This window comes from Ambystoma mexicanum, chromosome 9 (genome assembly GCF_040938575.1).
Source record: "Ambystoma mexicanum isolate Mex_15411 chromosome 9, UKY_AmexF1_1, whole genome shotgun sequence".
Lineage (NCBI taxonomy): Eukaryota > Metazoa > Chordata > Amphibia > Caudata > Ambystomatidae > Ambystoma > Ambystoma mexicanum.
The window spans coordinates 201,134,846-201,161,540 of NC_090931.1; the positions used below are offsets into that span (position 1 = coordinate 201,134,846).

The following is a 26,695-nucleotide window of genomic DNA, read 5'->3' on the forward strand; positions in this document are numbered from 1 at the left end:
GCGCTCATTCAGTTACTACTGAACCAGGTGGCAATGGAGGAGCGCTGCTTATTAACAATACCACGATTATTTAAATGAATGGGGTGTTAAGGCACCTGTGTGTCACCCAGTGGGGCTGAATCTAAACCTTCTGTAACAGAACTCAAAAGGAAACCCTTAGAAGCAGCATAGGGTAAGGAATAGGCCAACCCGAGGATTTAATTTGTATTTGTATTTTATTTATTTATATAGCGCACCTGGCCCAAGGGCATCCTGGCGCATCACTTAGGTTACAAACAGTAAATGCATAACACAAGAGGGTAAAAGCAGTACAAGAGACATGGGAACATTTACAGTTATATACAGATTCTAATTATAAGGACAGCTAATTACATATGTACAATCGGAATTAAGCAGTAGGCATGAGCAGAGGAGGTGGCTAGCAAGCAGGTTGATTCTTGGGCAGGCCTTGGGCAGACAGCCGAGCTTTGGCCTTACTCTTGAAAGCAGGGAACGAAGGTTCCGCTCTAAGATGGTTTGGTAATGAGTCCAAAGATCTTTGAAGGTTGAAGCGAGGTATGGAGAGGCAGTTGGCCTGGGCACTTCTGAGGAGTCTGTTGGTAGTGTGGTAAGCCAATCTACTGACCAGATAGCTAGGCACTTGGTTAGTGAGGCATTTGTGTGTCAATGCAAGTGTTTTTAGAGAGACTCTTTGTGTTACTGAGAGCCATGGGAGGCTCCGTCTGGTATCAGACATGTGATGGTTCCTGGGGATGTTTAGTGCGGCTCTAATTGCATTGTTTTGGATAATCTGTAACTTATTGATGTTGCATTGCTTAGTGCCAAGATAAAGGGCATTGCAATAATCGATTTTGGACATTACCAGGGTCCTGGCTAATGTGGTGCAGTTGGCAGGTGATAAGAAAGGTCGGCACGCTGTGATGAGCTTGCACGCGTAAGCTTCGGCTGAGGATACTGCATTGGTTTGTCTAGAGAGGGAGAGGGTGGAGTCAATATATATGCCTAAGGTTTTAGTGTCCTTTGTAACTTTAATGATGTTAGCATCGATGACAAAAGATTTAAATGATGGGTCAAGTTTTTTGAGTCTCTGGCGAGAGCGTAGGATGAGAAGCTCTGTCTTTTCGTCATTCAGACAGAGTTCGTGTTGCGCCCTGTAGCCAGAAATGTATAAGCATTTCCGGCTACAGAAACCAGCCTTTGCCCATAGTATAGAGTGAATTAAGAAAACATGTGCACATCCTACGCGGCTGCGGGGTCAGCTTGGGATTGCTTGGATAGATTCTGCTTGTGTGCACCAACCCCCACCCCACGGATCTTGGTAGGGAGGTGCATTCACAAATCGTGTACTATCTGGTTTAGGAGCAAGTACTAAGAGTGTCCCCCAGATTTCTCTGTTAAAGAGCTGCGGTAAGAATAGCAGCGTGCATTGGGACTTCTTTTGGCTCCTTAGAAAGCCAGGGACACAGATTATTCCACTGCAGTGACATCATAGGCATTGAATAGCACGTCCATCGCTGTGATGTCATATCAGGAGGATACAGATCGCTATTCTGGAAAGGCTTGCCATGGAAGCCATACATAATAAAATGCTTGTAAAATGCTCTGTATGGAAACATCAATTTAAGTTAGTTGGGCAGGATGGGGAGCGCCCCACCCAAGATTGATGGGATGTGCTGCATAGTGCCTGAGCTACTCGCACCTACCCCTGCGATCTCGGTCAGAAGCCCCATCCTGGGACACTCAGGCCAATAGGTCAGGAGGGGGTAGCCATGTGCCAGCGAAGGCTTTGAGATATTTGGTTTGTATCCTGAGAGGGTCTCAGAAACATGGCTCAGACCCTCCGCTGCCAGAGCCCCGATGAAGGCCCTGTTGGAGGGTGGTGGGGGGTTGAAGGGGGGAGGGTTGCCTTGGATTTACATAGATATGAATTAACCTGGCTTCTCTCTTTTGGCTTCTTTCAGAATCGTCAGCACCCCACCATAGCAAAGATGAAGTTCTTCAAAGTTCCCATTCTCCTCCTGCTTGTTGCCACAGGTTAGTGGTTATACATCAAAACTGTGCTACATGAAGTAAACAAGCATTGGCAATGCCAACAGCTGTGGCTTTAGAGTAAGCGTAGTATCGGCTTTTAGCAGGCACTGCCTTCATTGTACTCTATGGCCATATGATGACTACAGCTGGAACAGGGTGTGATTACTTTAGCATATAATAGCAGTGCCTGGTTATTGCCTATCTAATGCCAATATACAAGCCAAAACTGTTGCCTTTGTCAATGTTTGTTTTTAACAGGGCCTAAGGGGCTAGGGACATATGTAAATCAAGTATCTGAATGCATACTTAGTCAAGACATTGGCCCTCATTTCGAGGTTGGCGGTAAGGGATACCGGGCACCGGTAAGGAGACCAGTGCCGGTAATCCCTTACCGCCCTACTACGAGGTCCCTTAGCGGGTCCCTCCTTTAATGCCAGGTCTGACCTGGCGTTATGGACGGGACCCGTTAAGGGACCTGGGCGCAAATAACGGGCTTCACATTCGCGAGCCCATTATTTGCGTCTTCCCCCTTCCCATTGAGCCCTATGGGGGCTCAAATGGGAATGGTGAATGGTTTGGTCAATGGGGACTTACCGGTCCCGCCAAGGACGGACTAGACCGGTAAGTCCCCATTGCACCAATCCGGACACAGTACCGTTATTGGTGGCAGTCATGGCGCAAACAGCGCCAGGACTACCACCAAACTCGGAATGAGGGCCATTGTTATGACACAGGTAGAACATTTACAGCCAAAATGAAGCCGGTAACTCTCAGGACACTAGGTAACCATAACAACAGCATGCCAAAGTTTGATGTTACTGATGAAAAAGCTATCTCAAGGAGATCCCAGAAGGGTTTTGGATAGGAAGAGGCAAGTAGTAGGTGGGAATGGGAATTGGCAGTCAACGGGTGGGTAAATAGCTACCCAACACCCATAAACTGTATGCCACTACTCACATGTAATCTCCCTCCTAGCCGAACTGCAATGCAACGGTTTCTGCTTACAGGTGGTGCTGAAGCCCCACCTAAAAGCTAAACTAAAAAGAAGCGTTGTGTGCAAATACGTGACTTGAATTAGTAAGGCAGTTGGGTGCTTCCTTTGGGATGATGCATGGAGTTGACACCTCTAGTGCTGAGCTATGGTACCAATGTGAACACATCAAGTTCACATGGCCTGACTCTTATGAGCCCTCTGACCCTTTGACAATTTGTCACAGCCTCTGCCACCTCACCTGGGAATTACGAGCTGATGCTAGGAACCTAGCTACTCCCTACCTACTTTCGTAATGGCTATAAATGCACACATGCATTTATTCTCTGACTACGGTCTTCCGAATGGCATTCGTCCTCACAGTGCTTCGAAGCCATACCAATGACAGTAGGCGCTATATCAATTTTTTCCCACCACCCAGCACTTCCCCCACATATTCTAATGCTGGAATAGGTAGGGAGGGCTGTTTAGTTGGAGAAAAACAGAAAAATGCAGTTGATTGTGGGTGTGTGTGTGTGTATCTGTATTTGTGCACTTTGCATCACTCCACCATCCTCCACACCCCTCTGAGCGCAACCGGTCCTAATGGCATCAACCATCAGCTGCAACAGAGACTATTCTGATTCGCTCGCCCTACCAAAACATCACACCTCATTCCTAAACATCAGGTAATTGGAAAGAAGCCACTGATTAACCTTTTCACTGGCTTTCCAGCAGAGCATGGGTCAAACAGAACAGCTTCACTACAATAGAGAAATAGGCAGAATTGCTACCCCACAGAAAGGCAATCATGTGTTGTGAAAACACAGTATGAAGACGGTGCATGATAAATAATACACAGCTGTGTCCTGAAGAAGGCCTCTGGCGCCAGAAACCTGAACGTTTCCGCTATCAGGGTAATAACATTGGACTGATCATATTTGCATTTTACAAATATATCATATTTGCCAACATGACCCATTCCAATCTGTAGGAGCTGATCCAGTCCTGTTATTTCTGTGCATTCTGGTGCTTGTAGTCCGAGTTCCATAATGGGAAAAGTGGAACTGCAAGTCCCAGAATACAAAGGAAAAAAACAGACAGGACTGGATAAGCAGCTGCAGACTGGGATGGGCCATGTTGGCAACTATATAAAATCATTATCTTGAACACATCAAATCAACAAATAATGCAGAAATTATTGTGTAATAGAAGAGCAACTCTGGATTGGAAACATGTGCAAAGTGAAGGTTGGAGCATAGGCAGACGATGTGACACGTCGCCTTTTTGGAATCTCCACAAACCATTAGCTATGTTGCTCACTCACTTGGAGTCTGGCAACGCCTACTACACAATGATGTCGTGTAGTGGGGGACCACCTGTTCCTCTGCTATGCGAGAGGTACAATAAAAGCCTATGCCCCATAGGGGCCGGCAGAAGATGTGTCTCGGCTGGTGGGGGTCCATTTCAACATAATGGTTGGGGGACTCCTTGCCAAGAGCTGAGAAGTCTGAGGTACTGGTGGTCTGCATAAACTACAATGGAGACAAATAAATACTATCAGGGTTATTAATAGCCACCGATTATAACGAGACGGCCAGCCACCAGGTAGCTGAAAAACTAAACAGCCACAGAAAAGCTACTAATCCTTCCTTGTCACCAAAGGGCTTATGTACAGCAACGGAAGTAAAATGCCAACGAAGGGAAACGAGCACCGCTGTACTCAGAGGGACGGGACAGCCTGGTCTCCAGCAAATGCAGCCTGTAACACGCGCTCCAAAGCAGCACATTCAAAGCCCTGAATGTAAGGAATATATTGCGGTGTCATAAGGCTGCTGACTGCCAACATGGAGGCAGTTGCTGGGTCTCCCTGAGCCTCGGGCCCCCTTTCAACTGAAAAAGTTGAAAGGCCCCCGACACTGTTTCTCACCCCATACGTTGTCCTGCAATCACAGGACACCCTCCGACACTCCGGACACCCATAGAACCTGCGTCAGCTTAAAAGGGACCAAGGGTTGGAGTCAAAGGTCCCATGGGCGTAGGACATGGACGGGGACAGGGGGGACAAATCCCCCCACAATTTTAAGTGAGGGGAATATATTGCCAATTATCCCCCCCCCCCCACAATTCACTTGCATCCAGAGCAATTGCTCAATGTGCCCGCATGACTCCTTCCATTCGTGAAAAATGACATATCTACTTTAACTTTTACAGAGACAAGAAACATCCGTGGCTCTCCCTCATCAGGGCTGTGCTGCGTATTTCCTGCCTGGAACCATTACCATCTACATGCAAGTTCTGCGGGTGCACACCTGCGCTTTTGACTCGGCGCATTTGCTCCCATTTAGAAAACGTGCCATTGCTTCCCGTTTCCTAGCAGATGTGTTCATGGTCTGAAAGAAGCGTGTGATGTAATGTCATTTTTGCAAAATACACCTTAAATAAAGAAAATCGCAAACAATGAAATAAGTGTTGGGCATCAGACTGACCTGCCAATTTCTGTTTCCATCCGGTCTTTGTTTCGTGCAGTGCACTTGTAATGTGCACCTTTTATAACCGGGCTGCAGAATAAATTGCAATGAGTGAGGAGTAGATTAAGGGAATTGCTTTTTGGACAAGTTCCAGTTCCTCTGGATTTGATAGTGTTTTATGTCATTGGCATGCATTGTCCTAGTCCTATCTCCCGCTAAATTCTCAAACTCCCTTGACAGCCCCAGTTGCCCACTCGACCTCCTTTGCATTCTTTTAAGATATAGGTTCAAACCTGGATTGTTTAAATTTCACACAGCTGGCTGGATCAGTTCTACAAAGTCTGTCTCTTTGAAATAAAAAAGAGAGAGTTATTTTTGTTGTTGTGGCATTATATTTTTAACTCTCATAAGTCATGACAAATTGCTGCCTGTATGAAAAGGTAAGTACATGCTGGCCACTTTATTAATGTGTTATGCTGCTATACATCGCACCTGGCAGGCTAATCGTGATTAGAGGTGGCAAACAGGAGTGCACAGTGGAATTTCAATGATTTACGGGGTGCAAAACTGAAGTGGAAGATAGGTGCAGCATTTAGCTGCTGATGAAGAGAAACTGCCATTGCCGCCTCTCACTGGAAGGTGGCGGATGCAGAGGCAGCAGCGGCCTAGGGGAGAGAGAACACATATAGGGTGCACATTCCAAAATAAAGAGGCCTGGGGACCCTGGTGCTAAGGGGTGGTCTTGTGCACATGACTCAATGCTTAAAAAAACAACAGACTTACCCACCGGCACCCTCACTGCCCTTGACAAAAAAAAAGCAGAGTAGTGCTGGCCCATCGAGGGACTCTGAGAATAAGATGGGCAGCGTTAATCAGAGGGTTCAACCTCAGCAGGCAGTCTATGGCACACTGTGGTAGGCTAAGGTAGGTTGGATTTACTGCAGTGTCTTGAGGCAAAGAAACATTACCATTCCAATCTCGGCCAATCATGATTTTACGAGCCTCGTGCACAAGCATGAGTAAACCAAGAACCTCTCAAGAATCCCAAATTCCGGTGTTGTTCCATCAAAGTGCAATCAGATACACAAAAAACTATTATGACCCTGGATTGCCTCGATTTTAGCTGCATAGATTTTCAGCTCGTTAGCAAGCATCCTGCACCACATCAGTGACATGAACTCTGGGGAGCAGGAAGGAACTCAGGAGCATTGCAGAAATGGTCTCCCGGAGGGGGGAAACTCCCTGCTGTGCGCTCGTCCTTGCTACCCCACTCTTCAGCACATGGTATGGGACAAGAAAAGTGACCAAAACATCATTCTGACCCTTGAATAATCACCTGCCTATTTGTATGATCGTTGTCATACCACTTGACCACAATGGGGTGACCTTGGACAAAAAAAGTAACCAAATAGATGTGTGATCTTGGGAAAATCACTGTCTCCATTTGCCCCAACCTACATGTTTGCATAAACCGAGGGGTTAGGGGGGATTAAAATAGGTTACTCCCCCAACATCAAGCACTAATATGTCTGCTGGAGAAATGTGTGCCATAGGCTGGTTACAGGCTCGAATCCAAGCATGCTCGAAGTATGAATGGGTGGACTTCAGATAGCTGTGCTTATTCTGTAGGTGACTAATTCAAACCCACTTAGATAGCTCAGGTAGTCAGAGAGAGTGCTGCAGACTGCAGAGTGGTTACACATGCTTAGGGTTATGCCGCTAACCTGAAGGTACCATGTTTCAATTGGAAAGACAACTCCGCAGTCTACTGTTCCTACTGCAGAGTTCTATGTTTAACCCGGAGGACTTCCACAACTGCAGAGAAAGTAGAATTGATCCAAGGACCTGACCTCAAGGATCAGGTACCCCAAAGCATGCAAATCACATGTGGTTGGGGATTAACCAGGGGCAGGGTATCTCCATTCTAACATAACCTAGTTGCAGTATGGAAAAGGTGGACAAGGCTATGGTCTGTGTCCCTTATTACTGCAGAATCCAGAGTCTATAGGTGAGAAATAAACAAGTGGGCACTCCTAAAACTGCAGCCCACACCTCCCACACACCCCAGTAAAGGGATGCATTAACCCAGCACATCTTCCTATGTTAAGGTGGGAGTGAACGAAAAAAAGACAAGTGCTGCATCTGCCCCGTGGGGTGAGCAGGAAGGACACCATAGTTTGCAGATAATTCCATGTATCATAGAATAGTTTTCCTGAAGACCCTTTTGTGCTGGGGGTAGGAGGGGAGGGTGTCCTTGTGGGGTGAGCAGGAAGGACCCCATAGTTTGCAGATAATTCCATGTATCATAGAATAGTTTTCCTGAAGACCCGTTTGTGCTGGGGGCAGGAGGGGAGGGTGTCCTTGTGGACTACGGCCAGGGACACTACTGGGTAGGTACTTGGACACAGCTACCATTACAGCAACAGATCCCCCGACGACGCACGTTGCTCTCACGGCTCGCGACCAGGGACCTTTCTAGGCCCTCCTCTAGCCGATAGGATCCTGACCAAATCGATACCTCAGGAACCCACGGCTCCCCCTAGTGCAGTCTCGCACCTACCATCCAGCACTAATCCTTGGATGGTTCTGTACAGCATCACCACTGCTACCACAGCAGCAGACAAAACTGACTACACCACATTTGGTGCTCATCCTGAAGAAGGCCAACACCATCCAGGCAACAATTCTGCCTTCCTGGCCGAAACACACCTGTGTCGATCCCCAGTGACACAACTGCAAATACCCTTTTTCGTGTATGTCTTGTAGATTATGTTGTGTACACCCTGTGTTTACGATACCCTGGACCACCCTATATCCCGGGTGCACTACTGTATAAAAATATGTTCTTCTAATTGTTGTATACCACTGTGCCCTTAGGTGGAACTCTGTACCTCAACACAAAAGAGGTTAATACTTAATCTGTATTTCCACCAAACTCAATCACTCTTGTCCGTTCTTTTTGAGCCTTTCGTGCTTATCGAAAGCTATGTAAACTAATTGAACAGTAACACTTGTGGTTTTCTGAAATAAACTCTTCTGTTCAGAACCATAGCCCGCTGATTTGTAGGATCTCACATCCTGATTATTTTTGATTATTATATAGGTACTTGGACAATGACAGTTTGGTTAGGGAGGTTAGGGACCAGCAGCCAAAGACTCACCTTGGTAAGAGGGTTTTAAATGGAGGCAGGGAGCAGTGCAGAGAATGTGCCGGAACAAGATGAAGCAGCGCTCCAGCAAATAAAGTGTTGTCGGAGCGGTGCTCCGTCCCCCAGACCCAGGGACCAGCACATGACTACCCAGATCCTGCACCTTAACGGGCAGACCACTTTCAGAAGACTCGGCACAGAGGGCTGGCTAATCTTCTGAAAGCAGTCTGCTTGTGAAAGCTCAGGTTCCACTATGTGCTGCTCTTTCTTCAGGCACAGATGCTCGCAGAGACATCTAGCAAGCAAAACTGAAGGTGCATTATCGCATGTATGAGTAACCTGCTCTTCAACTAGCTTTCTGGCAAAGCCTCACAAACAGTGCTGCAGCTGCCCAAACCGATATATATGTCCAGCAATTTACAGACATCTCTTTATTAGGGTTAATATTGTGACCAATCAAAACAGAAGAGTCCATTACTTACTTAAAAGGGCTTCTTTCTGAATAAAACATATTTAACATTTATAATTGTGGACATTATGAAATACCCATAATGCTCTTAGCTTTTATGCAGATCGCTAGGATTGGGTTCTATGAACAGATACCGTGTTGCGCAACTTGGCCGAGGGCCACACTCCTTGGCCCCACCCCTCCAAAGAGGTGACATTTCCCACCATACATTGTTTGCATTTCCAGCAGTGGTGGGGGTATTTCTGTATGGAGGCGATAAGCAAGAGCAACGGTTGCTTCACCGGAAAGAATGTGCTCCTGAACGGGGGCATTAAAGGACGGAACAGATAGTTCAAAGAGGAATAATTGGCAGATTTTACTATGTGGTCTGTGTCTGTAGCAAAGTCCCCAAGGTGTCCCCTGTCCCCCCAGATTGTATGTGTCTCCTACACACCTTAAAGGTCCCAAGCTATGAAGTATAGCCTGTGACTACCAGCCGAGCTTCAGGAAAAACCCCACAAATCCTCACTTTCTTATTTCACAATTACACCCTTCTGGCTAGAAGCGCTTCGATGTAATGAGTGTGCACACTTGCGCTATACTAAAACTGTTGCCAAATTCTCAGTAAAACCCAATTCACTACTGGCCCTCCAGTCCTGTAACAGCCCCAGGTTTCCAGACACTGAAGCGGTCCCTCCATGCACCCTGCCCTTTCGGGATCAGAGGCAGCCTCACCCTTCAGGGACCCTTAACAACCAGGCATTGGTGCACTGCCACACTTCCTCGCATCAGCCCTCGGAGCAACAACACACCTAATTGACAGTGCACACGGCCACTAAACATGAAGTGCAGAGTTTGGGTTTAAACTTAATGCAGTGTTTAGCCCTGCCTTCCTCCTCCCTCCATGCGTGTGCAGGATTCTACGCTTCGAAACTACTACAGTGGTGATTTGGCAAAAACACATGTACTTGGCCAACTAATCCACAAGAAACGTCCTACTTGGACAACATTTCGATACCAGGTCCCTTTAAAGACATGAGTGCCAGGATTGGTGGGAAGAGACCTAGGGCCAGATTACAGAAACTTTGCACTGGCACAAGTGCACTTTTCCACTGTATTAACGCCTAGATAAACGCTGCCCTGGCGCAAACATGCATAGAAGACTTGTGGGTCACTTTGTAATGGGCAGTGCAGAAAATGTAGACGTAAAAGCAAGCCCTGATGCTTTTTCACGTTCTTTTTCCCTTCCTGCCTGTTTGCAAGTCCTAACAAGGCGGAGAAGGGGCATGAAGCAGACTTTACATCTCCGCCATATTTTCCAACTCCGTTTTGTAAGTGCACTTCATTTTACTCCCACATGTGATTTTCATGCAGGCACAAAACAAAGGGATTCCTATGGAGCCTGCCTTAACTTAGCACCTGCTGAAAGCAGACGGATTCCATAGAAATCTATTATTAAATGCCATCTGCAAAGCATAATTTGCAGGTGGCATTTGCTACTTTCCAAAACAGAGAGTAAAAGTGAGGAGTGAAGCTGACTTTTCATTGGTTTACACTTAAGTTTTTCTCTTTTTCTTTCAAAATTTGAAGATTGCATTCAAGGCACCCTACAGAATGTTAAGTGTCAACATTGGTGGTCCCCTGCATACAATTACCACTCGATATAAAATGGCCCCCATTTGTTTTCTGCACTAGGGCACTTTTTTCTCTAATGCGGGTGCAACATTTCCATAATAGGGCACCTGATGTAGGCCTGTGGGCGCAGGCAAAAACTGGCAACATGAGGCCTGTCACTGGCATGCCACTTTAACAGACACCTAGTCGCTGCATAGTTAATGTTACACTGAAGATGAAGTTACTTTTACTTGTCACTGCTCAAACCTTCAAGCACAAGTCCCTTGTGTAAAATGGCAGGCCAGCAACATATTGAGGGATGTGTGAAATGGAGTGTTTCTTCCTAACGTTCGCAACTTAAATAACCGTAGCAAACCACACCCTCCCTACCATTCAAGTGGTTATTCAACAAACTGTTTAACAGATTCTTTTTTAGACCTTTCTCAGACACATATCATGCCCATTGGCAGAGGCGTTGCTAGGGGGGCCTGCGGGGGCTATAGCCCGGGTCTTTTGGTTCTAGCCTGGGATAGAAGCTCAGGGACTACAACCAAAAGGCTATAGCTAGCCCCGAATCCCACCAGTCCCGACATTAGCTTATCCCCCGATCTTCTCCAGACCCAGCAACACCCCAGACCCTTGGATCCCTCTCCCCTGAGCTAACAACGAGCCAAGAACCAGGCCGGTGTACAGGAAATATATTGGTATTTATTTAAATTAAAAGTAATGGAAATGAGCATGAAAATGTATAAAAAACACTCTATCCGTGGCACAACACAATCAACTCGCAGCATAAATAAATCACAAACATGAGTTAAAAAGAATACAATCACAATTGTACACTTTCCGCCAATTTCACTTCACAAAATAATGACACTGATCAATAATATAATTTTTCCCCCACACATTTGGTTAAAAACAAACAGGGCGATTTATCGCTTTGTTTTTCAGACCTCAACCCCACCCCCCACCCCACTTGCTTTGGTCTATGTTGGGAAGTCAGACAGAAAAATTGGAAGGCTTTGGGGAATTTAGGATTTCAGACCCCCCCCTTACTGAAAGGCCTGTGTTGAGGAAGCTGGATAAAAAGGTTGGACCCATTTCAGAACAAAGACACCCCTCTTCCTTAAAGAAGTCAGGGTCAGCTGGACAAAAATGATTACCCAATTCATTTATAGGCTATAGTTTTCAGCACAGACTGGGAAGTGAGCTTTGTTAATTTCGAATTTCAACAAAATTCACCCGTAGTGTTCGGCCAAATGGGAATTAATAAAATTAATATTTTTGGTTAAATAGGCTAAGGATCTACACAGTTTTGCCCCCCCCAGTCACTATAAAGTGAAAGGATTGAATGCACTCTGACTCTGCCCACCTTTTGGTTTTCCAGGGCCTAGTTATACTTATATAGCAAGCCTCTGTTTAAGGTTCAGGAAAGCCGCTGCACCTCAGGACACTCTGGAAAGATGGGGCAGGGGTCTGGTCACTTGACTCTCAAAGATGGCCTCCCGCTCTCCACCACAGGAACCAGTCAGCTTTGAGGCCTTCCTAGAAATAGACAGCTCTGCCCAGATGCACTCTCAGCAATCTCAGCTGGTGTTTCCTTGCAGATGTCAGATGGTTAGTTTTAGCAGCCTTTCTGATGGCCTGTCTCTTCTCTCTGTCCTCCTGTCTTTCTCATTGTTCTGTCTATTCAGTTCTTGTGTGTGTCCTCTGCCCCAGTGCAGTCCCCCTTATATAGCAGCAATGACATCATCAATTTTACAATCTTGAGGGAGTACCCTGCAATAATCCCTGCCACTAGCATTGGACAGTTACCGCTCTCTCTCCTCCCAACCCCACCTCCAAGTCAAGGTTGGTTTAGCTGTCTGGAGCACCACATGGCAATTCCCATTTGTAATCGCTCCTTTGTTCGCATTTCAACTTTTTGGCAAAAACCAGTTATGTATCACAACTTCATAATTTTACTAGCAACTGCCATACTAAACATATTTTCTGATTTAGCTAATCATGGAGAATTAGATAAGCCAACCACCAAATCCGTACAATGTAGCATGGTCATGTGACACATTTCTGCGTTCTGCGGTTTCCATAGAAAGCACAACAGTTATGAAGATGTAAGTTATTAAGCATATCCCTAATTTCATTTTCCAAACACTCACACATTTGGAACATGTTCAGATCAGCCAGAAACCTAGTCCAACTGGCCATTACAGTTCCCAGATTCACAGGTAAATGCATTTTATAGCCCCAAAATCCCCTGGAATTTACTTAAAAAATTATACAAAAATGAAATCAATCCACATTATAGTTGCTGAAAAAAGGTCTAAATGATAATAGTCCTTCTAAATTAATTGTGACTGTTCATGTGGGACAAATGGCAGTTTTGCCTTCCAGCCATTTGTTTTCACTGGGTCAGCTTGTGACCAGAGGTTTTTTATGAGTCTCTCTGAAGTTGGTAGTTTACTCTTTGAAGTGGGTGCCCCTATTTTAGTCGTGCTCCAGCCAAGGGTGAATTTCCTTGAAGTCCTGGATTTCATAGCCAGCAGGTCTATAGAACACTGAATTATGACGCCTTTAGCAGCACATTTTTACTGCGGGTGTTCATTATATGGGAGATGTGACATCTAGGCTGGAAGTGGGAGTTTTCCTTTGTGAAGTTTTGCCCAAAGCCAGAAACAGGGTCTGCCTTTGGCTGACATTTTCCATGAAGACAAAGTGGCTCTTCAAATGTCACTGAAGTTTTGTAGGTGAAACATAATATACATTGCTTTTGTCAACCCACACATCATGTTTTGTTTTCCTGACATTGTTCTGTTAGCAGTGATATTTTTTTTCACTTTTGCTTTTTAAAGACGTTTTTATTCGTACACACATTTGCAGGCCGTTTTTATTTGTACACACATTTGCAGGCCATTTTTGTTTTCAATGTTTAAAAATCCTGTTTTCCATGTAACAGCGATCTTTGATTCCTCCTTCCTTTGTAAATTAAAATGCTGCTTGTCCATTGGTAATGACAGGTAGGCTCCTTTCCACATGGCTCTTTAACTTTACTTGAAAATCAGAAACAAATGCCAGGCCATTTTTGTTTCAGTGTTTAAAATCTTGCTATTTATATGAAAGGGACTTCTGTATGGGGCCTTTTAATGCACCCCACAATTTCCGCTCTACCAAAAATACCAAGCCAGTTCTCTAAACTCCAACAGTAGCTATTTCCAGAATGTACAGCCACGCATGAGACACACAAAATATAGATTTTGATTTTTGGCCAGAGCAATTCATTTCTACATTTTCAAAGGGATTTGAACACCTGCACAATCCATCTTACATATATGCAAATTGGATCATTGTATTTAGGAACCCTAAGGCAAATTTATTTAGACAAAACATATCAAAGATTTTTAGTGGTTGTATCACTTTTGGGTCAGGTGGGAATGTAGACTTAGGGGGTGATATTTCACATATTAGGTATGTGGATTTATAAGGAAAGTTGGGAAATGTGGGTATTATTCACTCCCATGGAAAATTCAGAAAACGAACTAAGAGCGTTATGTGTGGTAATTAGAAAGTGAGAAGAGGGTGACGGGAAAGAAACTGGGGCTACAGGGCACAGTGAAATATAGTTGCAATTCATGTTTCATTACTTTGTTAATCCCCTACAGAATGTAGACATTACACTGGTGCTAGCAATCTATGTTAATACCATTGATATGCTTAAAACATATCAGGATAATGAAAATTACATCTTCTTCCTGGACCCCTGAAATGTATTCTACTATAGACAAGCGTCGGAAGCGGCTGCATACGTACGCATCTGTGAGTGAGTAGGTACGTTGGTACTGCAGTGCAGCTTGACGTGTTTCCTGGTGTTTCCTGGTGCGTCTTCGGGGGTCCTTGGGTTCTTTTCTCAAACCGTTTGCGTTGTGCGGCGGCCAGAGCGGAGCCGCAGCGGGGTGCCGAGCGGGTGCTGAGACGTGCCTTCGAGGTTTCGCATTTAATTTTGTGTGGTCATCAAAGCCCTTGTGGGGCCCCTGCACCGTATAGCACTATACCGGCAGCCCTAGACCCTAGGCATATGCCACGAAGTTGAGGAGGAGGAGAGACTGTATTCACAGTGAGTGGGTGGGGGTGTGTGAATCACTGCCCACGGCGGGCTGCCTATTGTTCTCTCTGCTGGCCTGCCCGGTTATTTATTACTGTAATAAGGGCTTTCGGGTCCCGAATAAGGGGACCAGGTTGAGTGTGGCGTGGAGTATGCCCTTTTGACCACTGTTTAATTTGGCAGAGGTTAAGCTTTGGGCCCTCGAGTGGCTGACCGACTGAAGTTGTGTGCTTTTGCTGCACATTGTTTCCCCCTGGCTGTTGTGTTGGGAGGGGTAACTGTGAGTAATTGATCATAGTGCCTTGTATACAGTGTTAAGTTGGAAAGAGCGCTATACTGTTATTGCTCCAAATCCAGCCATATAGGTGGGGACTGCGGGATGTGCCTTTGACATACACGGCTGTGAGTGGAGCTTCACAACATAGATTACCCCTACCTCACTGAGGCACTACTTTGCTGTCCTAATATTATAGCAGGCAAGCGTTGATATAGGATTTGTCCCACTTGTGAGCTACTACTGAAAGTGCAAGATGCCCCCCAAAAGAAGAGCAGTACAGACCAATTACAATTTGCGCAAGAGTACTGCGGAGGCAGTCATAGATGGCAATTTGAAAGCAGGGGCAAATAACAAATCAAAGCAGCAAAAACAGAATAGTAAAGGTACTATACCTACCTTCTTTCCTCCAAACTCCATAGTAGAGGTGATTTCAAATACTTCGGGAAAGGAGGTAGTGAATAATCAGTGTACCAGTAATATACTAGGCATCACTACCGAACTGATGATTGACAACAGCTCCTTATTGGAGTTATGCCTTTCAGTGCAAAGGTAATTCACTCCGGCTTTGATAAATCCGGTGATGGGAAAAGGAAAAGGAGAAACAGCAAAAGAAGATGTGAAACTGACTGCAAGTCAAGAGATGTTATCAATTTCACCTAACCTCATGATACATTCTGAAATCTCAGAGCCAGAGCAAGATGGAGGTTCTCTTGCCGGAACAACTACCATGGTGGAATTACAATCCTCAATGGCATCACTCCAGTTTGCTCTAAAAATCTTATTATAGATGTGTGGCCGTATTTTGGAAAACACGATCAATCTGGCTAATGAAGGAAGAGACAAAGAAAGCAAGCATAATTTGTCTGAAGCCATATTGATGATTAATGAAGTCACTATGTCTGCTGATGTAGATTTAAGTGATGCAAATGATTTGGAGGTTTATTTTTCTTGGAAACAGCGAAGATTGGCAAAAAGGGCTAATACAAAAAAAAGAGTATCAACTACAGCTGTCTCACCTCCTGCATTAGCCCCTATCACAAAAAATACGAAAAAAACAAGGAAAAAAGCTGCGAGGGCCAGGAAGAGAAACACTGAAAGAGAAGGACGTCTTACTAGCTGGCTCATCCCTGACAAAGACAAAGATGTATCTAGAGTTAGAGGAAGCAGGTCCACCATCTAGAATTCTGCCGAAGGAACAGGCGGCAGGTAATCCTTCATCGACACCGAACAGTGTCAGACAAATTTCCCATCTTGAGATGACAAAGATTTCTGTATATGATGAAAGTGATCAGCAGCCAGTATCCAGTACTAATAGGATCTGCCTAATTAAGAATTTTTACCAAAAGCACAACCAGGATTGGTTATCTCGATCAGAATTCTTGATCAGATTGCATTCGATTCCACAGTTAAGAGTACTTATATCATACGATTTTGAATACATAGAGCCATTAAAGGATCAAAATATGAATGTATCGGCTGTTCATTGCAAATTTCAGGCAACGGCTGATCTGCTTCGTGTACATAAACTAAATCTGTATGAGGCCAATGTGGACATTGATGCAGATCCTGGGAAAATAGACTTGGAATGTCCCAAGAAAGTGGTGGTTGAACCAGCAAGCAAGATGAATACCCCTCAATTGCCGGCAAGTAAGGAGGTTCAAATGGCAGATGTACAGAATATTCTAAAATGGTTGGCAGAATCGCTTCCAACAGTCCTAAAAAAAGACTGAGGGACTACGATTCTGTCTTGGAACAGCAGGGGTTTCAGCCACTTAATCAATCAGAATGTATCACTACGCTATATAAGTAATTTTACGTGTATAGGTTTGCAAGAGGTGTGGCTGACTACCCCAGTCGTGATAGAGGGATTCACAGTGTACCAATCTATGGCCAAAAAGGGGGAACGGGGAAGACCTTTCGGTGGATTAATAACTAGTATACAACATAATGTTATGTCTCGTTGCATCGGAGTTAAAATGGAGGAGTTTGTGATCGCAATTGAACTTATGCTGTGTATTGAGAATAAGGCAGAGAATCTATTGATTAACCTCTATAACCCACCGGGGGCAACCCAAACTGAATCTATTCAAGAGGCCTTACATGATGTTATGATCAAGTGGACTATGAGGAAGGGAAACAGATATATTATAATTATGGGGGTCTTTGATTGTCATATGACCGGTGGGGTGGGTACTACTAGTAATCCTCATTTAAAACCTATGAGCATAATGTCCCACAAGAAAGTCGAGTCTGAGGGCATATATTGGCTGAGTTTCTTCGAATTATGGAACATGGAAATGGTGAACGGAAGAACTAACAGTGACTGCCCGGGTCATTATACCTGGGAGAGTTGTGGGGCAAAGAGTACGCTCAACTATTTTTTTGTAACAGAAGATATTGCAGGTCGGGTTAGAGATATGAAAGTGAGCAATAATATTTGGAGTGATCATGCTGCGCTTGAGCTTAATATATTTGCTGATGCTGTAAGCTGCGATACAAAATGTATGGGAGACTTAAGGATTAATCACGCTGCAACCCGTATCTCATGGTCTGAGCGCAATATAGCAAAGGTGCACACTATTTCATCAACAGACTCCTATGGGGATTTAGATGCATTTCAGACCATGACAATTGAGGAGATTGAGCAGTGGATATCCTCCTATGCACTAACTCATGCTTCTATTAGGACCAGAGGGGTGGTGACTTGTCATGGTTTGAGAAACCCGTATGACCGTGAGGTGAGAGATGAAAAAAGGTGATTGAGAGCGGATATTAGGAAGGCTAAGAAAACCTCATTATCGACTAAATGTTTTGTGGCTTTAAGTAAAAAACTTAAGGGAAAATGTCATGTATGGTTAAGACAGAAAAAACATCTAAAGAAATTAAATCAATGGCAATAGACCATAAAGATCTTGTGCTCTAAGAACACCCGGAACATCTGGGCTCTCCTAGGTGAAGTTAGAGGAAACAGAACTAATGCAATAGTAAATCCCATAGGAGCATTTAGATGGGAATGTTTCCTGAGGGAACATAACATCTTGAACCAAGTTAACTATAAGGAGGTTAGCTATAGTAACCCCGCGGGCCGCCTATTACGGTTACGATTGCAACTTTAATCGAGAAAATAAACAGGTTAAAATCATCGAGGGCACATGGCCCTAATGGTGTGGCCAATATCGCTCTGAAATGTAACCCCCGTTTTTGGGCGAGAGTAGTAAAGATCCTTTATGATAAAGTACTGTACGAAAGTAGAATATCATGCTCTTGGCAAACTGCTACTCTTATACCAGTACACAAGAAAGGCGACAAGAATGATCCGTGCAACTATAGGTTGCTATCGATGCTTGATTGCACTGGTAAGCTTTTTGCTGGCCTAATATTAGAAAAACTACAAGATTGGGCTGAGAAGGAGCAGATCTTTAACTGTTTTCAAAGTGGTTTTCGGCGGGACTACTCAACGACACATCATTTAATTATTCTAGATTCTTTGCGTACAGAGGCTAGGAAAAAGGTAAGTCCCCCGCTTTATGTGCTTTTTGTGGATTTCAAAGCAGCGTTTGACTTGGTCTGCAGAGATATCTTATGGTCTAAACTTGAACTGCTTGGTTGCCAAAAAGACCTTTTCTACTATCTAAGGCTTTTTCATCAGAATAATACAGTTTCCCTTAAGCTTGATTTTCAAGGTAATATGACTGATCAAGTCGATCAAAACAGAGGAGTAAAGCAGGGCTGTGTTACGGCTCCTACTTTATATAATCTGTTTACATATGATTTACCGGTAGCAATTGGTAAGGTACACAACTGTCCTCTGAAAATAGGCGACAAGCACTGTCCAGTCCTTGCGTACGCGGATGACCTAGTGCTATTAGATCATACATTTAGCGGTCTGAGGAGATCGGCCAAAGCACTATGGCTATATGCAAATTGCAATAGACTAATAATAAACTTACAGAAAACCCAAGTTATGTTATTCACTAATAAAAAAGTAGCACGTATTACTCTGAAGATACAGAACTTGGAAATTCTTTATACCCCAAAGTATAGGTACTTAGGAATTGACATAGAAACTCTAGGTGACTATCTCCAATGTAAACAGAACAGAAAGATTAAAGCAGCCCAAATTACATTGTTGGCATATCGCTTTACAATTACCCAGGCAGGTTTTACAATTTGGGCTGCACAACTCTTATATCAACAGGTCCTAGTTCGATGATAATTTACGGCCTGGAACCTCTCCTAAATATGGATTTGAATTGGTTGCAGGTTGTGGAAGGAAAATATTGGAGAAAGATCTTAGGCCTCCCAACCTGCATACTGATGGCCATTATTAGGTTGGAATTAGGACTGACCTCGTTAAAATCCTTAGTGCTTAAAAAAAGGGCTGAATTATATTTATAACAGGTAACCCTCTTGTTGACACCTTGAGAGTGGAATCTTGTAAAGAAACTGGAATTTCTTTCCTCAAAGATAAGGCCGATATCTATTTGAAAGACATTGAGTGGCATATTCGATCTGATTGGTTTACTCCTAAAACTAGGACGGCACTCTCTAAAAAATTGGATATGCACGATTGGAAAAGAAATTATGCCCATCTGGAGAACTTAAAGTTCTATCAATTCACCAAGTTTGTGCTATACTCGTATAAAGAGCCACAGCTGTATTTCAATCTTTGTCCAGCAGTCAGACTGAGGCGTTTTATAGTGCTACTTAGGGTGAACTACTTGCCGGTTTTGGCCTGTACTGGTGTAATTAACCAGGTACCACAGTCTGAACGATACTGCTGAACATGTAAGAACCAGTCAATAGCAGAATCGGGGAGACATGTGCTAACTAATTGCCCTAAATTGCGCATAACATACCAGACCCAATACGGGAGATATGTTCATAATCTTGACTCCATTGCAGAATTGACTTTCTGGTGGAGCAGCGTAAATTCACAACACATGAGCCTCTTGATTGCAATGTATAATGTTTGGTTGGTAGTAGAGAGCCGCCTGGGAATTACCATCTGAAGCATTTGTGTGCTATGGCCATTTTATTTCTTTTTCTCTTATGGTCAATTCTTAATTCTCAAATGACGACTTATTGTGTTTGCAAGTGTGAAGATTTATAATGAGATAGGGCCTCATTACGAGTCCGGCGGTAACCGCAGCGGTAAAACCGCCTGGTTACCGCTGGACTCGTATTACCATTCCGCCTCCGTGATTCCCAGAATTACCGGGGCATTACAACCCCGGTTTCCCAGGAATCACTGCGGCGGAATGGTGTTAATCCCCATTCCCATTGAGTCCCATGGGACTCAATGGGAATGGGGATCATGGAAACACCGGCAGCATCTCGTAATGCTGCCGGTGTTTTCTCATCCGCCTGCAGGCGGGCGGTGTTAAACCCGCCAGGTCAGACCTGGCGGGAACATCACCTCCCGCCTGCAGGAGTTGTGATCGCCCGGCATGGAAACAACGGTGGCAGCGGGTTTACCACCACCGTTGTTTCCATACCGGGCGATGTGTAATGAGGCCCATAGATTTATGGTTTTATAAAATTTAGATATGAAAGTATGTTTTATCATTATATCTTGTTTTAGTGTGTATATCAATTGATTTTCATGATTTTCATAATTTTAGGTTTTATATGACTGAATAGCTTAGGTAACAAGTGTTAATTGTGTAATAGTTAATTAGTGTCTATATATGAAAATAATATGTATTTGTATTTCATTTTTATGTGTAAAGTTTATATATAAACTATATCACATTAAAATAAAATAAAAAATAAAAATAGACAAGATTTTAATTTTCAAACTAGTGAGGCGATGTCTCTTAATGGTGCAGGGTCCTGCTTTAAATACAGGAGAAATATAGACCCATGCTCTCTCCCGCTCACCACTACAACCACTCCATGTTTTATGGAGTAAATATTGGCAGTAAGATAGTTCTGCCTACATTCCTGCATTCTATGCTGTTTCCCTTAGCTACTTCCACATCGCCATGTCAAAGGGAAGCAATTTGAGGAAGACACCGTCAAGTTATGTTAAAGTCACATTAGTTAATAAAACTCTAATGTTAAGGGGCTACTTAATCTTAACTCCCCACCCTTTACTTTTACCAATGACGTCAATGTGAACAAATGAATATGTTCACATATTCGTAAGGATACAGGATATACAGGGTTGACAGTGTATTTATGCCTCACAGTACGGGTCGGCTGGGGAGTCAAATGATATGCATATTTGAAGGTTCGATTAAAAGACAGGCTTAGACTTAAATCAGTTAGAATAATCTTTTTGTTTGTTTTTGTTATCTTTTTCCTGCATTTTATTAGCAGGATCTTTGATCTTAGAAGCAAAGGGTGTTTGTTCCTGATGTGAGGATTCTAACAGGCAGTCTTTTGCCAATTGAATTCTGGATCGGTTTGCTTAACGGCAGGAGTACAATTGAGGTCTTTGGTTAGTTGATAGTGGCAACATTTGTTTTTGATAGAGGGGCCATTGTTATGGACCACGGTCAAGAGCTTAGCTCTAGCCTTAAATTAAAGAAGTGCCAGTGTTAAAGTGCCTGCAGATTGGCCTGGTGTGTGCCTGTTTCTTCGTACCACCCAATGTGTTGGTTATGAAATTCACTAGCTATGTATAAGGACTTGCAAGTGCTTAGGTTCCCCCTACAGTCAAGGCATTGTGGAAGTCCACCTTCTCTCCCAATAATGACATTGGCTATTATGAGTAAAAGTGTGCAGTGTATATATTATGTTATCCATTATTTATACTGCGCCCATCACCACTGTAGTGTTGTTATGGTGCCTGGCCTTGTCAGAAAGGTAGCATATTGTGACCATGCCTGCAGGGTATATGACTGTCCATCGTCCCACAGGATACATACAGGGATGAAGTCATGTGGTGTTACATCTCAAATCACCAAAGGTATTCTCAAAGAGTCGACCCTTAAGGTACTCGAGATCAGAAAAACACACATTTAAGGTCTCGCTCTGGTTTCTTGTGAAATTAAGTGAACACATTTATAAATAAATAATTTTAGATTGGTTTATGGTGCAAAATGACCCTCTACCTGAGCACTTGACAATTGTTCCGGTCTACCCACAGTACGTGGTCAGTTTACCTTGGACTGATGTCCAGCAAATTAATTTAGTTGTATTTTTTGCAGTTGCGGAGGCACAGCACATGCAGAATGGATTTTGGGACTATTTCAGCCAGCTGACCCACGCCAAAGAAATCACAGAGCAAACGGAGCAACGCAAACTGAGCAGAGAGAATAAGTGAGTTGCAGACCTACTGCTGAATGAAAACTCATCATCGGGTGTAATTCCATAAGCAATGACTGACAAAAACATGTGAACCGTTTACCAAAGAGAGAACACGGTGGAGGACCGGACACTTAACCCGTGCAAAGTCCTAGCTACATACACACATATATACATATATATATGTGTGTGTGTGTGTATATATGTAAACATTTTTTTAAGTAATAATTCCTCTCTATACAAAGGTTAAAATCTATACATGTTGGGCTTGCCATCATTAAGGGTGAATATATTATTAAAAACTAAACATAATATCAAACCAACAATCAAACTGCCATTGCTAAAACCTTAACTCATTCTTGTGGTTTGGATTATTGTTAATCAAGTGTTATCATGCATCACCTTTTATTTACAACGTTGAAGTAATTATGGATGTAAACTTAGAGAACTGCATTAGACCACATGTAAATGAGCCCCCAAATGCCAAAATGAATCCTCCAATGTATTCCTGTAGAGAGCTGAAGGGAGCTATCTCAGAATGAACCATTCCCCCTCTGCAGCAATATTTACAACAAAGTAACAACAAAAGATATATGACGTTCTCCTGAGGCAACATCCTGTCTGGAAGTAAAGCATTGTGTTACCAGAGTAAACAATGGGCCTCATTACGACCCTGGAGGTAGTCATGCCGCTATTTGCGGCATGGCTACACCCATTCTGGGTACCGGGTCCAGGTTCCCTGAATGGGGAAATACTGAGCCATTCCGACCTTGGCGGGCCCGGTATTTCCCCATTCAGGGAACCCGGACCCGGTACATCCCCATTCCCATTCGAGCCCCCATAGGCTCACGGGACCCGCTAAGGACGCCTGGTTTTACCAGACGTCCTTACCAGGTCCCGCGAGCAAACCTCACAATGAGGCGGTAGTGGTTTAACAGGGCCTGCAGCTCTATTGGCCATGTTAAACCCCTACCACCAGGGTCGTAATGATGCCCAATGTATCTAAAATCAAGATCTCTCTTTCTCTCTCTCTCTCAACTCAATTGAATAGCGAATGTCAGCTACATCTCTTACTGTGCAGTGCAGTGCTACAATGTGACCTTGGATTTACTTTTAGACAGGTGTAGTGCCAGCTCACCAATGTCAGCCATCAACCTAACTTATATACTTTTGGTTACTTTATAAAAGTTGCTGCACAGTGGCAAACATTCATTCATAAAGGGCTCCCCACAGGATTACAATTGAGAGTTCATTTTGGGAGCTAATTTACATATTTACAAGTGGTCTTTTGCTATTCTCCTAGGTATCACTCTGTTTCCTTCACTGTTTAAAAATAAATATGGTGCATAATACCACTTGTGTTTTATGTTTCACCTCTGCACTGCTGCTTCAGGTGCTCCTAAGAAATGTTATCTGCAGCGTATTTGATCAAATCCTTTTGAGTGGCTCTTGGACTGTCACAGCTGTAGTGGAAGATGCAGATGCTGTATCTGTTAACTAACAACTCAGAGTAGTTGTTTCCAAATGAGTGATCCAATATTTAAATATTGAGCACAAGGAAAGTGCAGTATTGTGGTATTCCAATATCTCCCTGCCTATCGCAGGACACATGTATGACATTTGGAACCCACTGCTACTATTTTGCACCATCTTCCTACCCTCCAAAACCTCCTTATATCATTATTAGACTAAATGGATTCCGGATGCACCCTGACCAACTATTGGCTCTTTTCCTATCAGACACCAATCAAGCATAATTACCACCTAATACCCATCATATGAGATTGCTTAAAATGTGGGACTGATTTTGCTTGTGCTTTTATCCCACAGGAGCCTGAAAGAAAGTCTGCAAGATGGAGTCAGTTACATGGAACAATTCCTTGGCCCCCTGAATGGAAGATTTCAGGAGCGTCTGTACCAAGATTCGGATGGATTGCGACGACTCATCCACAATGAGCTGGAAGACCTCAGGAGCAAGTTGTCTCCATACGTCGATGAGGTCCACCAGAAGATCAGCAAGAATGTGGAACGTGTGCGTCAGAGGCTGACACCATTTACAGATGAGCTACTTGACCAAGTAGGTTTAAAGGCAAAGTACCTGAGAGAGCAGCTTGTCCCCAACAATGAGGACATCAGGATGAAGCTTCGAAAAAGCCTGAGCGAATTTAAGCAATCTGTATCCGAATACGCAGAAGATTTCCAGGACAACATCGTTCTTCAGACTGGGCAAGTAAAGCATGTCTTCCATCCGTACGCTGACAAGCTTATCACTGAGATTCACCAAATTGTGGAAGAACTTCATCGAAATGTGGCACCCCATGCCCAAGCAAGCCAAGAACAAGTCAAGCAGCACATCCAGGAGCTCTCCCAGAAACTGACCAAAAATGCTAAGGACCTTCACGAGAAGATCCATCAAAACGTAGACAACCTGAAGGAGAAACTGATAATCTATCCAAGTGACTTCAAGCAGAGGTTTGGCATTGGGGCTGAAGAACCTCAAGCAGGGGACATCCCTCCTTACATAGAAGAGATGAGCAGCCAGGTGGAACAGCAGATTGAAGAGTTCCGGAAGAACACGTTCTTACAGATTGAAGACTTCACCAGGACAATCAATCGGGAGACGGAAGAAATTAAGTCCAAGCTGTCAGCCCCTCCACCATACACTGATGAGTTCAAGGACAGTCTGAGCCCAGTGGAGGACATACAGCAGAAGCTTGATTCCCTCTGGGAGGATATCTCCCAGAGCCTGAGCTAAGAGGGGTACAATGGACCAAAGTGAAGCAATGGCACTCTCCTTAACCTGCTCACGCTTCCTATCTTGCTTGCATTTCCTCGGAACACATGTGGGATATGCATGATATGAACAGAAGGAGCTGGAATTTACTAATATTAAAATTGACAGGTCGTCATATCAACGAAAGAGACTTCTCTGAAGTTGCTGATTTTTGTACAAAGAAATTGGATGCTGGAAAACATTTTTGTTGATAAATGGGGACTCAACTTCTTTTTTGTTATATGCTTATGTTCACTTTCATATTGAAAGTTTCTGATATAGTATATATATTTTTAAATACATCTACAAGCATGCCACAATGATATCACAGCAGGTGTCATCTAAAACATAGGCTGATGTCATCAGTTGTTGGGCAGTGGGCAGTATTTTGGGGGGAAATATTTTGTAAATTAATAGCAGATTCTGGAATAATTTGTGGACGATAGTTAGTAGACCGATACAAGTTTAATGAAAAGGACATGCATTTTTATCTTGAAACAATCACTCCTTCTTGTCCTCCTTGCATCCCTCTGTCGAAACGTGCATTTCATATTGGACTTTCAAGACTGAAACAGGATAGCGCCTCAAAAAAATTCTCACTGGTGAGAATAATCAATTCCCCTCATTTTAGGGATTGACAAGCTGGAGTAAGTATACTGAGATCATTGTAATAACCACACATCACAGACTTGTAATCCTGTGTGAACTCAATAAACATAAGAAATTAAAATCTATTTCAGGCAAAAGAAGCATTTCAAAATAACGCAATGCATTATAATGTAATATATTCAAAGCAGGCAGCTTAGGAACAGATGGCCGTCACTAAAGACCTGGTATACTTTGAACAACTCATCAAACTTTACAGAATAATCTCTGCATCAAAGGGTAACTAGGGACTTGCATAATCAGAGAGTAAAACAAACTCCACAAACCGTACTGGCACCACATCTGGGAAAAAGTGCACAACTATCTTTCTAGAAGCTCTAGATCTGTGCAAAAGATGGACGTGAGCTTTAGACTGATGTTTAGTTCAGTACTATAGACAAGTGACATTACATGGAGAGATGCTGGAGGAATTGTTGGAGTCATGGCACTCCGGCACATATCTGGTGGGCTTGACTAAACTGTAAATGTTCTAGAAGGCACTCCTTGGCTGATGATGGGGGATTCTTGGATACCCAATATACAGGAAGCCCCCTTTGTTATTAATAAGGCAATACAAAAGATGTTTAGAGATTGTTCACATGGGTGACAAATAGGCCAAAACAAGTTGTTGGGAACCGGTGGAAAAAAGAAATGATTACCATGGTTCTGTGGTATGAACATTTGGGAGATTTTGGAACTGCAGTGATTGAAAGAAGTAGATCATGATTGGCAACATTGATGATGTATGATCCCTTGGCAACCATTGTTAGGTTTTTGGACCAGAGACATATACGCTAAGAATGGAAACGGGTGGTTTTTTTTCACCTCAAATAGGTAGATCGCAGGTTGGGGTTAGGCATATAGAAAGGAGGGTGTGCAGGGGTGAGGGGGGTTCTCTCGGCCCCCGCGCCAGGGGTGTTGCTAGGTCTGGAAAAGACCCGGGGCTAAGCTGATGTCTCAACTG

General features: G+C 43.7%; 1 protein-coding gene across 1 annotated transcript; it reads left to right on the forward strand.

Moving 5' to 3' along the window:
* The first annotated feature begins 1,964 nt into the window (after positions 1-1,964).
* APOA5 (apolipoprotein A5) lies at positions 1,965-25,820 on the forward strand. Its single transcript, XM_069614499.1, has 3 exons — positions 1,965-2,034; positions 22,217-22,328; positions 24,144-25,820. Exons 1-3 carry the CDS (start codon positions 1,989-1,991, stop codon positions 25,066-25,068), a joined length of 1,083 nt encoding a protein of 360 aa, XP_069470600.1. The 5' UTR covers positions 1,965-1,988; the 3' UTR covers positions 25,069-25,820.
* The last annotated feature ends 875 nt before the right edge of the window (positions 25,821-26,695 follow it).